At 43.5% G+C, this 13,036-nt stretch overlaps 1 protein-coding gene across 2 annotated transcripts; it reads right to left on the bottom strand.

Annotated features, from left to right (window-relative positions):
• Positions 1 to 3,756: 3,756 nt before the first annotated feature.
• On the bottom strand, positions 3,757 to 12,926 carry LOC106576036 (protein DBF4 homolog A). Of its 2 annotated transcripts, XM_014152873.3 has the most exons (13): positions 12,709 to 12,926; positions 12,282 to 12,374; positions 11,996 to 12,168; positions 8,008 to 8,202; positions 7,826 to 7,876; positions 7,557 to 7,626; positions 7,367 to 7,449; positions 7,227 to 7,272; positions 6,326 to 6,371; positions 6,076 to 6,201; positions 5,645 to 5,768; positions 5,372 to 5,496; positions 3,757 to 5,046 (listed from the first exon to the last, which is right to left on the bottom strand). In XM_014152873.3, the coding sequence occupies exons 2-13, from the start codon at positions 12,325 to 12,327 to the stop codon at positions 4,179 to 4,181; spliced, it is 1,953 nt and encodes a 650-aa protein (XP_014008348.2). In that variant the 5' UTR covers positions 12,328 to 12,374; positions 12,709 to 12,926; the 3' UTR covers positions 3,757 to 4,178. The 2 variants fall into 2 exon arrangements, with proteins under 2 accessions (XP_014008348.2, XP_014008339.2); XM_014152864.3 differs by having other exon boundaries at positions 12,282 to 12,916.
• Positions 12,927 to 13,036: the final 110 nt, after the last annotated feature.

Below are 13,036 nucleotides of genomic sequence, written 5' to 3'. Positions count from 1 at the left end.
ATCACTCTGTCATACAGTACACGCTTTTATTTTTTGGTGTCCTGGGCTACCTGGCTAAAATGCTTGCTAGCTAGCCTAACTTTAATTCATGGGCAACGCTAGCTATTTAACATTAGTGTTCTACATCTAGCTACATATTGAACGTCCATCCTCTCAGGCCAGGGGCACAACAATATATAAATTAATGGTTGGATCAGAATCGCTGTTATAATCATTGGAAAGTACAGAGAATTAAGTAAAACCACAAGTCCAAATCCCTATATCCATCCATGGCTAATTTAGGAAAGTGCCAATTTTAGCTAGCTGGCTAGCTAGCCAGTGGAGGACAACAACACAACGAGATGCAACAATTAAAGTTTTTCTGTCAATGAGGTATGCGCTCAATGGGATTTGATAGTAGTGAAGCCAAAATCCAAGCTGGCTTCCCTTGACACTTTGTTTTGGTGCGCCAGGTCCATTAAATTGAGCTCGCTCAGTTTAGCTCAATGCTGATATACTTTTTTCTGTCAAGGGAGGCCTGACAGAAGGTTAAATAAAGGTTAAATAAAAAATAAATGTTTAATTTAAATGCTCGTTGGCTTCCCTTGCCTTCAATTGTCACGTCCTGGCCAGCATAAGGGTTAATTGGTATGGTAGTTTGGTCAGGACGTGGCAGAGGGTATTCGTTTTATGGTATTCGGGGTGATGTGTTTGTTGTAGGGGATTTGATTTGTGTATTCCGGGGTTTTTGGGCACTGTTCCTTGTTATGTATGTCTATGATTGATCTAGCTGTTGTATATCTATGTGTGGTCAATTGGGGTTGGGACTCTCAATTGAAGGCAGGTGTTGTCCATTTGCCTTTGATTGAGAGTCCCATATATTAGGCTGTGTTTGTATGTGTCTTTTGTGGGAGATTGTTGTGTGCACTGCGTTTGTTTGAGCCTGCCACACTGTTGCCGTTGTGAGTATTGTTTGTTGTTTTTTTCTCAAGTGGATACCTTACATGTTTTTATCAGTAATAAACAGGAGTGTCCATAATCCCGCTGCATTTTGGTCCTCCTTTCCTCAACACGACGAAATCCGTGACATCAATGCTTCGGCGGCAACAATGTCATCCTCGTTTGGACCAGACAGAATCAGATAGATGGCCTACACATGCAGACAGAGGGGCGCTGTTTCGCTCTCTCAGATGCTTTCTCCTGTGAGATACAGTCAGCCTCTTACGAATTAAAGGAAAATTATGAAACACAGAGACGAAAGATAAATTATTTAGTTTTTTATTTGTTCCTTGGTAATTTTGGGGGGAAGCCTGGCTTCCCTTGGCATCCATGAATACACTCCACTGCCAATGACCAGCCATCAGCATTGTTGGGCAAAGGTGGTATGGGTTAAACTAAGCTTAGGTTTAGGGTAGGGACGTCCCAAGGATTCCAAATAGCCCTAACCTATCCAGATTAGTGGCCAGAAAGACTTTATTTCCGAAGCATCGTTACCCATCGCGCCACAAAAGCCGCGGCCCTTGCAATGCAAGGGGAAACCCTACTTCAAGTCTCAGAGCGAGTGACGTCACCGATTTTTAAACGCTATTAGCGCGCACCACCGCTAACTAACTAGCCATTTCACATCGGTTATGCAAGCACTTTGTAGGCAGGCTGCCCTCCAAAGTAATGGCTGGTGTAAACGGAACGCGCTTTCTGAAATTGTGTGTACTTTACTCATCAGATAGAGCTGCTTTTCTCTCATAATTTTTGATTAATGAATCTGTAAACGTAGTGCAGGTTTTTTTTTAGTGGGGGGGTGTGCCCTTTTGTTTTTGTTTGAGCACATGCCCCCCCCCCCGAAAAGGTCTGTGCACGTTGTCTGCCAGTTTACACCCCAAGTTTAAATTGCATCTCCTTTTCCGTCACTAATCACTTGCGCCACATAGCAACTCCCATCTGACCCCAGTGCATTTATTTTAAAGAAATGAGGGAGAACAAGAGCACTATGCTAAATACAGGCACACAAATAAGGAAAATCTAGAAAACCGATGCATTTCTCCTTCAGTTATGCTGAGGGGAATTCTAGATGCATTCAGTACATGAGAAAGTGCAAATACTTCTTTATTACTGTGTCGTGTCTTTGGGTACCATTAAACTGAAGACATGTTTATCAAATAACTCCCTGTAATTATTATTACGCAATTAAACTGATTAATCGTTTAACTGTAATTAACTAGGAGATCGGGGGAAAATATTCAGATTACAAAGTTATAATTTTCCTAATATAACTTTCCTATATTGTAACATATATTATAGTATCTGACCGATTATCTTCTTGTTTAAATTGTCTATTCTACCTCGTCCAGTCTCATTCCAAACGTCGTAAATTGTTGTATCTGCACGAACCCAGTCTTCACTAAGTCATCCATACATCAACTGTCTTAAAATCATTTATTTACTAAACAAAGTAATTCACAGAAAGCATACAAACAGTAGTTATCGTCACAAAGAATTGGTAGAGTAATGTGGGCTAAACCGGCATGGGGGCTTGTTAAACAAACAAGGGGTTGGGGGCAGTGGAGAAGGCAACAGAGTTGATAAATATTAACAATTGATATGCTAATGAACGCTCACTCATTCGGGAACAATTGCAATCAATATATATTTACGCTCAGTGTGTCGTCGGGATCCTTGTTGGAAAGTTTTTTGTCCGCGTTCTCTCTCTCTCAGTTAGAATGGATCTTTCAAAGCGACATTCATTAATGTTGTTATAGAATGGATGTTTCGTCGGTCTTCGCGTTCGATGATATCGAAATTCTAGCTGCAGACTATTAATTAATATCAAAGACTTATTATTCTGTCGGTATCGATAGTCTAAAAGTTTAACCACGTGGTACGGTTAAACTTCAGTAGAGGAATGCATGGTCAAACCTTGGCTCTCTGAGGTAAACTGGTCTTAAGAAAGTAACCCTGGGTGGGCTTATATACTGAACGTAGAAAAACTGTCACATGACTCCTTGTCCTGTCTGTGTCCCTGGGGGCGTGCCGATGACTGAGTTAAGCTTTGAACAGAAATACAATTCTATCACATTAACATCAGTACATAGCCTCTCAACATATTCCAAATAGCTTTAATCTTATTAAATCATTGTATACAACCATTTGATGTAAGTCTCACCACTGAGGCTAGTATATAAACCTTAGTATGGTAATATGGCCATATTGTCTCTAATGAGCCTCACAAAATTGTACCAAGCGGACCTGATCTGTTATACCTTCTCCAGAACATAAATGTCGTTCGGTTCTCCAATTCTGTGAGGTGGAAGAATCCTTTGTTCTCTCCATGAAAACACTCTCTCTCTATACTGGGGCCATGAGGCAGGACATTCTCCTTTGGAATTTTACGACCGCCTTCACACAGCCTTGTGTCAGAAGTATAGAGGTCGGGGGATGGTGCATAGAAAACCCAGAGGGCAACGTCACGACAACTGTTATGGAGGGAAAGAGGAAGCAATCCCTCTCGCCTTGTCTCAGAGTGTCTCTGTGTTGGTGGCTGTGTAAGAGGACGATGTGCTTTATGACAAGTTAGCCTTGAGGGAGTCCTCTCCTTTGTGTAACACAGCATGTCCAGGGTCAGAGCTATGTACTCCATCTATGAGAATGTGCTCATTCAACTGATCACAGACATGTCAGAGCGGTTTAGGTAGTCTTTCATTTATCAAACAGACATCACGTAGATACTTTTTTCACCTGTACAATACATACGGAAATGTAATGACAATTCAATAGAAGACCTTCGGTTGTATCTCTTTTTATTATTATTACATTTACAATACCACATACCAAAAACACAACCATGCAGTTCCTCTGGACACCAGAACACATGCAGGATAGTGCTCCAGCCTGTTCTCCAGATAAAACCAGTCATGGTAAAAAAGCCAGGTAGACTAAAAGCTGCCATGGTTAAATCAACACAACAGTGTTGCGCCACCACCCTCCCAACCTGAAGGGAACTATTCCCTTTATAGGTTTAAAGAGCCACAGTCAATGGGTTCCCATGTAGATCTGCTATGACACTCAATGAAACTGTCATACAATAAGTTCATACAGTGAGTCTGTTACAGGTTAGTGCTCATATTGGGAAGATTCTGGGTCACCCTAAACCCCCCCACTCTCCTCTCTAGCTGGGGAAGGCCTGGAACTCCCAGTCTATGTTCTCACTGCTCACTGGAGTTGAACAGTGGGGAAAAGCCTCTGAACTCACAATCCATGTCCTCACTGGAGTGGAACAGCTGCCAGAGGTTCAGCAGAGAGCTGCTGGGAACATTGCTAGTTTTTTCCTGCTCCTGAGCAGTCTGCTGCTTCTCAACTTTCCTTCTCTTCCGTCTGTAATCCCTGACCCTCCTCTGTAACGTCCTGGCAGGAGGAGGGGTGTGTGTCTCCGTGTCACCTGCCTCGAGCTCCAGAACACCTCTAGTATTCCCGGGAAGAGTATCCCCAGCCAACGTATCGTGACTCAGTTCACTCTCCTCTAAAGCTCTGAGCTTGTGGTGTTCTGAAGGCCCTGCCACCTCGTGCTGACTGGAAGGGACCTTCACACGTACAGCTGGATCGCCACATTGTAAATCCTCTGTGTGACCAAATGAAGAGCGGCCATCTTTGTCTGTGTGAGTTCTCTGGCCCTGATGGGAAAGTCTGGGGTTGACGACAGAGTCATGGGTAGAAGGGTCTATTTCTGCATTAGACACAGGTGTCTGACTCAGCCCAGCCCCCTGGGGGTGCTTGTGCGGGGATCCCTGTCGGCAGCGTTGTTTGCAGGACAGGGATCTGTGCTTGGGCTGGGGTCTGTCTGGAACGTAAGAGCACCTCTTCTCCCCCTCGCTGATGCTGTGGGGAACAGGGGCTCCTCGGCTGCGCTTCCGAGGCTGTTCCAAGGGGTTTTCCACACTCTGGGAGAGAGGGGGCTCCACTGTAGTAGACCAGAGGGACATTAATCCCCCCTTCAGCTCTTTGGTTTCCACACCTCCCTCCATCTGTATGCTGGGTCCAGGAACACACAACAGGGAGGTTATGCTGTACTTTGACCTGTGGGAACAAAAAATTACTTATAGATGTGGTGATCAGCACAACATAGAAAATCAGGGGTGAAAAAAAAACAGGCAATCTGCAAAATGTTTCACACAACATTGCATTAGTTTTCCTAACAAACATGTGACTGAACAACATTCAATATGTGTGCATTTACTTTTGATTTGGGTAGATTTTGCTCGTGTGGACAAATGGTAGCGCATGGTGCCTGCAACGCCAGGGTTGTGGGTTCCATTCCCACAGGGAATTATGAAAATGTAAGTCGCTCTGGATAAGAACATCTGCTAAATGACTCAATTGTAAAAATGTAAGACTACTGCACCTTGTGGTTGGAGTTTGTGTTGTTTTGACGTGACTGAAGTTGAAGGGCAGTGTGGTGATGAGCCTGTCCACCACCAGGTACTCATCACTTCTGGAGAAGGCCTTGTGCTGCTCGCTCTGCAGGTGCTGCAGAATACAGACACAAGTCAAGCATTACTACAACGTCTGCTACCACTACATCAAGTACATAAGGCCTTTTGTACATGATTAGGTCCTCGTTATAAACACATGTTAACTATGTTTACATACATTAAACAGATGTATTCTAACTCACAGCTTTGATGTTGTTGTATTTGAGCGTGCAGCACTCGCAGTAGCCTCCACGTTTCTTCTCCCTGTTCCTCCTGCCCCGGTCCTGCCCCCTCTCCTCACTGGCTGACTCTCTTGCCCCTCGGTTCCTGAGACACCCATAGGTCAGTAAGTAATAGCCAGGTCAAAGTTCAATCACATATTAGTTGCCTAGCAACCAAGACTTAGCAGTTAGTCCCGGAGGGTGCTAAGCAATACATAACCGTTTCCTGCTGTAGCAATCCTCATCAACAACAGTAGGAAAAGCTGGATGTTTTGGTGAATCAGGTAAAACACAAATGCCAAGACAGGGGAATATACTGCCACACTGCTTCTTCTGTAATTGGTGGATTTTCTTTATGTTCACAACAAGAAGGGTTAAGAAAGGTGAGGCGTTTAGTGAATGAGACTCCATACCCGTGCTCTTTAGGTCTCTTCCCAGAGTGTTCCTGGTCCTCTACATAGAATGGACTGCAGGGGGGAGCTGACGTTAGGTTAAACTCTGGCATGTTCGGCATGGCCAGATAAATTGGACGGTAATGTCTGGCAGAGAGACATAAGATAGATGCTATATTACATGCTCAAACACCAACTTAAGACAATAAGAATTGCCTTAATATGTCAATACTACAGACATCGGAGTATGTCATCTCTTTTATAGACCCACCTGCTGGAGTCCTCTACCTTTACAAAGGGTTTACGGATCCTTCCACCTGAGCAAAACACAGAACAATGCATTAGAGACAGTGAATTATAGAAACGTCTGACCTCTGTGATTGCCAACAAGGGTTTTGCCACCAAGTACTAAGTCATGTTTTGCAGAGGGGTCAAATACTTATTTCCCTCATTAAAATGCAAATCAATTCATAACATTTTTGACATGCGTTTTTCTGGATTTTTTTGTTGTTATTCTGTCTCTCACTGTTCAAATAAACCTACCATTAAAATTATAGACTGATCATTTCTTTGTCAGTGGGCAAACGTACAAAATCAGCAGGGGATCAAATTCTTTTTTCCCTCACTGTATGTCTGGGTCAAATAACTTCTCATAATGATATACAGGAGGACGGCTCATAATAATGGCTGGATGGAGCAAATAGAATGGCATCAAACACATGGGATCCTGAGTGGCGCAGCGGTCGAAGGCACTGCATCTCAGTGCACAAGGCGTCACTGCAGACCCTGGTTCGAGTCCAGGCTGTATCACAACTGGCCATGTTTGGAAGTCCCAGAGGGCAGTGCACAATTGGCCCAGCGTCATCCGGGGTAGGCCATCATTGTAAATAAGAATTTGTTCTTAACTGACTTGCCTAGTTAAATAAAATAAAAAAATATATTTGATACCATTCCACTGATTCTGCTCCAGCCATTACCACAAGCACGTCCTCCCCAATTAAGGTGCCACCGACCTCCTGTGAGTACCAGTGTTATCGTACAACCACTATCAACATCAACCTTAATCTACTGAGACGATATACGTAGAAGGTTTAAGAAGTTCTCTATAACAATAATACAGTGATGAAGCGGTAAACAGACAACAGAGTCACATGCAACAGGACATTATTTACCCTTATACTTCTGGAAGGCTGGTTTTCCTGTAGGTTCTCCTTTGGCCTACATTAGTAAGGAATCACACACAAGACTCATGTAAGTGATTTGTTATTCCAGGAAAGAACTGTCAAAATATCAGTCAAGAAACATGACTTACACTTTTCTTGACAGCAGCTGTGGTTGGCTTTTCAGCAGTATTCTTAACATTCCTTTTCTTCTTTTCCATATAAGCTATTACATCTGGAATTGAAGGAAATTCAAAAAATATTTTTTGCATACGAAAGTATCATTGTCATAATAAGCATTATGTCAACATTTCTTATCAAACAAATGAATAGACATGTTACCATCAATGTACAGGATTTTCACTCCCCACTCCAGAGCATTGGACAGGATCTCGTTGACTTGTATTCTCACCTACAGGGTAAAAACAAATAAACATCTTAACCGAAGAACTGAAATCCAAAGTATCTCCTGAAGTATGAACAGACATTTTGATCCAAAGTGCAAACTTTCCTGAAGTTCCTGACGACTATCAGTCAGAAACAATAAACGTAACATGTAGCATTAGGTTGGAAATAGCTTGCCAAACTCATTAGTGAGGATCTTAACAAACCTGCTCTTTTACGACTCTCTTCACAAAAGACTTGCCCCTGCTTATGACCACCTGTCAAATACCAGAGAGATAGGGAGAGATGGATAAATATATATGGATAGCTTCGGTTATACAGCAGATCATGGAAAATTATCCCACTGAGATACAGATACCAGTGAGACACAGAGGAATAGTTGGCTCACCATGTCTGCCTGGCCCTGGGAGCTTCCTTTGAGGCTGTCTCTGTGGCTGCCGGGACGGGGGCGAGGGTGGGGGGAGCTGTGCCCAGAGTCAGGGCTTGGGACAAGTGAGTCACGGCCATGACACTGCACATACCTGGCCTCTCTCTTATTAGACACCAGGTACTTGATCTCCTTGCTGAAGAACTTCTCCACCGTCTGAGAGAGGGGACAGAGACACTGGGTCAGACACGAGGGGGGACGGTCTGTGCATATTTGTAAACAACAGCTGGTGCACGAAATCTAAGGAAGTCTCTAGATTTTGCTCGCTTGAAGTAGAGTATATTGTGATAAATTGCAGGCCACACTACTTGCCTAGAGAGTTTTCAGCCATACTTTTCGTGGCTGTTTATTTACCACCACAGACAGATGCTGGCACTAAGACCGCACTCAGTCAACTGTATAAGGAAATAAGCAAACAGGAAACCACTCACCCAAAGGCTGCGCTCCTAGTGGCCAGAGACTTTAATGCAGGGAAACTTAAATCAGTTCTACCAAATTTCTATCAACATGTTAAATGATCACCTGTACGAAACGTACAAAGCTCTCCCTCGCCCTCCATTTGGTAAATCTGACCACAACTCTATCTTCCTGATTCCTGCTTACAAGCAAAAATTAAAGGAAGCACCAGTGTCTCGGTCTATAAAAAAAGTGATCAGATGGAGCAGATGCTAAACTACAGGACTGTTTTGCTACCACAGACTGGAACATGTTCCGGGATTCTTCCGATGGCATTGAGGAGTACACCACATCAGTCACTGGCTTTATCAATAAAGAAGCCATGGATTACAGGCAACATTCGCACTGAGCTAAAGGGTAGAGCTGCCGCTTTCAAGGTGCGGGACTCTAACCCAGAAGCTTACAAGAAATCCTGCTATGCCCTGCGATGAACCATCAAACAGGCAAAGCGTCAATACAGAGCTAAGATTGAATCATACTACACCGGCTCCGACGCTCATCTTATGTGGCAGGGCTTGCAAACTATTACAGACTACAAAGGGACGCACAGCCACGAGCTGCCCAGTGACACAAGCCTACCAGACGAGCTAAATCACTTCTATGCTCGCTTCAAGGAAAACAACACTGAGGCATGCATGAGAGCATCAGCTGTTCCGGACAACTGTGATCACGCTCTCCGTAGCCGACGTGAGTAAGACCTTTAAACAGGTGAACATACACAAGGCTGCGGGGCCAGACGGATTACCAGGACATGTGCTGACCAACTGGCAAGTGTCTTCACTGACATTTTCAACATGTCCCTGATTGAGTCTGTAATACCAACATGTTTCAAGCAGACCACCATAGTCCCTGTGCCCAAGAACACAAAGGCAACCTGCCTAAATGACTACAGACCCGTAGCACTCACGTCCGTAGCCATGAAGTGCTTTGAAAGGTTGGTAATGGCTCACATCAACACCATTATCCCAGAAACCCTAGACCCACTCCAATTTGCATACCGTCCAAACAGCTCCACAGATGATGCAATCTCTATTGCACTCCACACGGCCCTTTCCCACCTGGACAAAAGGAACACTTATGTGAGAATGCTGTTCATTGACTACAGCTCAGCGTTCAACACCATAGTACCCTCAAAGCTCATCACTAAGCTAATGATCCTGGGACTAAACACCTCCCTCTGCAACTGGATCCTGGACTTCCTGACGGGCCGCCCCAGGTGGTCAGGGTAGGTAGCAACACATCCGCCATGCTGATCCTCAACACTGGAGCTCCACTGGAGTGCGTGCTCAGTCCCCTCCTGTACTCCCTGTTCACCCACGACTGCATGGCCAGGCACGACTCCAACACCATCATTAAGGGCGGCAGCGTAGCCTAGTGGTTAGAGCGTTGGACTAGTAACCGAAAGGTTGCAAGATCGAATCCCCGAGCTGACAAGGTACAAATCTGTCATTCTGCCCCTGAACAAGGCAGGTAACCCACTGTTCCTAGGCCGTCATTGAAAATAAGAATTTGTTCTTAACTGACTTGCCTAGTTAAATAAAGGTAAAATAAAAAAGTTTGCAGACGACACAACAGTGATCAACGACGAGACAGCCTATAGGGAGGAGGTCAGAGACCTGGCGGTGCCAGAATATCTCTCTCTCTCTCTCTCTCACCAAGACTAAGGAGATGATTGTGGACTACAGGAAAAGGAGGACCGAGCACGCCCCCATTCTCATCGACGGGGCTGTAGTGGAGCAGGTTGAGAGCTTCAAGTTCCTTCATGTCCATATCAACAACAAACTAGAAATGGTCCAAACACACGAAGACAGTCGTGAAGAGGGCACGACAAAGCCTATTCAGGAAACTAAAAAGATTTGTCAAGGGTCCTGAGATCCTCAAAAGGTTCTACAGCTGCAACACCGAGAGCATCCTGCCTGGTATGGCAATTGCTCGGCCTCTGACCACAAGGCACTACAGAGGGTAGTGCGTACGGCCCAATACATCACTGGGGCTAAGCTGCCTGCCATCCAGGACCTCTACACCAGGTGGTGTCAGAGGAAGGCCCTAAAAATTGTCAAAGACCCCAGTCATAGACTGTTCTCTCTACTACCGCATGGCAAGCCGTACCGGAGTGGCAAGTCTAGGAGAAAAAGGCTTCTCAACACTTTTTACCCCCAAGCCATAAGACTCCTGAACAGGTTATCAAATGGCTACCCGGACTATTTGCATTGTGTGCCCCCCCCCCCCAACCAACCTCTCTTTTTATGCTGCTGCTACTCTCTGTTTATCATACATGCATAGTCACTTTAACTGTACATTCATGTACATACTACCTCAATTGGGCCAACCAACCAGTGCTCCCACGCATTGGCTAACCGGGCTATCTGCATTGTGTCCCGCCACCCACCAACCCCTCTTTTACGCTACTGCTACTCTCTGTTCATCATATTTGCAGTCACTTTAACCATATCTACATGTACATACTACCTCAATCAGCCTGACTAACCGGTGTCTGTATGTAGCCTTGCTATTTTTATAGCCTGTCTTTTTACTGTTGTTTTATTTCTTTACTTACCTATCTAACACCTTTTTGGCACTATTGGTTAGAGCCTGTAAGTAAGAATTTCACTGTAAGGTCTACTACACCTGTTGTATTCGGCGCACGTGACAAATAAACTTTGATTTGATTTGGGGGAGAACACACAAGGTCCATCCTGAGCCAGAGTATTAATCAAATACTGTATTTAAAATGGTGGTGAAAAGAGAGAAATGACAGCGGGCAGCAGTGCAAGGGGCTTCAGGGCCTCTATGAGGACCCCACACGCACAATCTTGCACAAAGTTTTGAGCTGCTGCACTCCGGAAGGAGATATAGGTCCCACTGTTCAGCAAGAATAGGAGCAGGTTGTGCTTGATTGCGTCAGCTATCAGGTTGCTGAACAGTGGGACATAGGACAGATGCAGGCCCAATACATGGTCGGAGAGTTAGGCCGCAGACTTTAAATATATGTGTGACTTGAGTACTAACTTTCCAATGTTTTCCGTACTACATGTATTATAGTGTAGTGTTTGTATGCTGACTTCACAAAATGAATTTCTATGTAAATGGACAATAACTTACAGTATGTATATTGTATCAAAGTGAGTCAACCAGAGAGATAACAACTCCGGTAACTAGAAAGAAGCAATCACTAGAAGAGTTATGTTCCAAAAGACTGAAAGCCACTCCTCCTCCACAGTAAGTAGACAGTAGCCACATTGGTGTGAAAGGCAGCAAGTTGTCATTTCACTTCAAAATGGTCCATGATCAGCAGTATGTCAACACAATAGCTTATTAACAATTCACACAACCTGTCAATTTGAATGTCCTATTTCGCTGGCTCAGGAATTATTATCCCTTTTGTTAAAGGCAGGCAAGCTGATAACTATCATCCACATTCAATTTGCTATAATACTTTACTGTCTATGTCATGATGTCAAATGTTAACAGATGTAAACACATATTCACTTACCCCTCCAAACATTTTGATATCATTCTCTAATGTCTCTGCTCTTCTGTTCGATGGCAAATCTAAGTAGAATAGTTTCCCAGTGAAAGGCTTTTTTTGGGCAGGATAAGATTCACATGGTGGTTTGGCATGGCTCTTCGATGCTGACTTGTGCCCCTTATCAGCGAGTTTGGGGTCTGAAAAAGTAGCAAAGTTAGTTTCAATTTTTGATGGAACTTTCTTGTAGATAAGGCTCATCAACAATGTAGAAATAACGTTCGCTAGTTACATGTTTAAAAATATCCCTTACCTTGTAAACGGGGTTTTGTAGACCTTTGGGTGCGTCTAGATTTCATCTTATTCAATATAATTTGAGAGGAGAATAGAATATCCTTGTGTTCTCCTGTGTTGTAAGCAATAGACATGTTTACAAACTGAGTTAATGCCAACGTTAACCGTTGTAACGTTATCTAGCTAAACTGCATAAAATCGTTAGCTTTAAAAACAAACAAAAATAAGTTTAAGGAGTAATGTAAATATTGACATAGTTAGAGAAGTTTAAAACGGAAAAATAGGACTTCAAAGAAAACGAACAGACCCAAGCAAGCAACAAAACCGTACCACGGCAATTTATTTGTTTTTATAGCCTGTTTTTTAAACTACAGGAAGTGGAATCTGCCAGCTAGCTACTAAGTAACGTTAGCTTGCTAACTCACTGGCTAAAAGTTAATATATACCTCGTGAGAGCCTGTGGTCTTGTAAGACAATATATTTCCGTAAATTGACATTTGTTACAACCGATTTTCACGAAAGTTCAGTACAGTATCTTTAAATTGTTTTGGTTCCGCTAAGATTACTTTGATGCCATAATATGTTGTTGTGCTATAGGTGTTCTATGTTCTTTCCCGCTTCGAAAAATCCCGTCATTCCAAAAAAGGGGGTGTTGTTGCTGAAAGTTATCATTGCTTTCGAATGCGATGTTTCCACATATTTTTTCTGGATTTTTTTAAAAGTAAAAATTGATCAAGCAAGCAACTGATGACTTTATCCTTAACGAATAATTTA

This window comes from Salmo salar, chromosome 02 (assembly GCF_965601325.2).
Source record: "Salmo salar chromosome 02, fSalSal1, whole genome shotgun sequence".
Lineage (NCBI taxonomy): Eukaryota > Metazoa > Chordata > Actinopteri > Salmoniformes > Salmonidae > Salmo > Salmo salar.
This window is presented reverse-complemented; position numbering and strand designations above follow the sequence as displayed.

Bases quoted from the DNA above. Each gene is read 5' to 3' on its own strand.
- LOC106576036 (XM_014152864.3), bottom strand. From the start codon at position 12,396: ATGTCTATTGCTTACAACACAGGAGAACACAAGGATATTCTATTCTCC. The intron at 7,627-7,825 runs GTTTGTTAAGAT...TTTACCCTGTAG, and splicing joins AGAGAGTCGTAAAAGAGCAG to GTGAGAATACAAGTCAACGA. The intron at 7,450-7,556 runs GTAACATGTCTA...CTTCAATTCCAG, and splicing joins GAAAATCCTGTACATTGATG to ATGTAATAGCTTATATGGAA.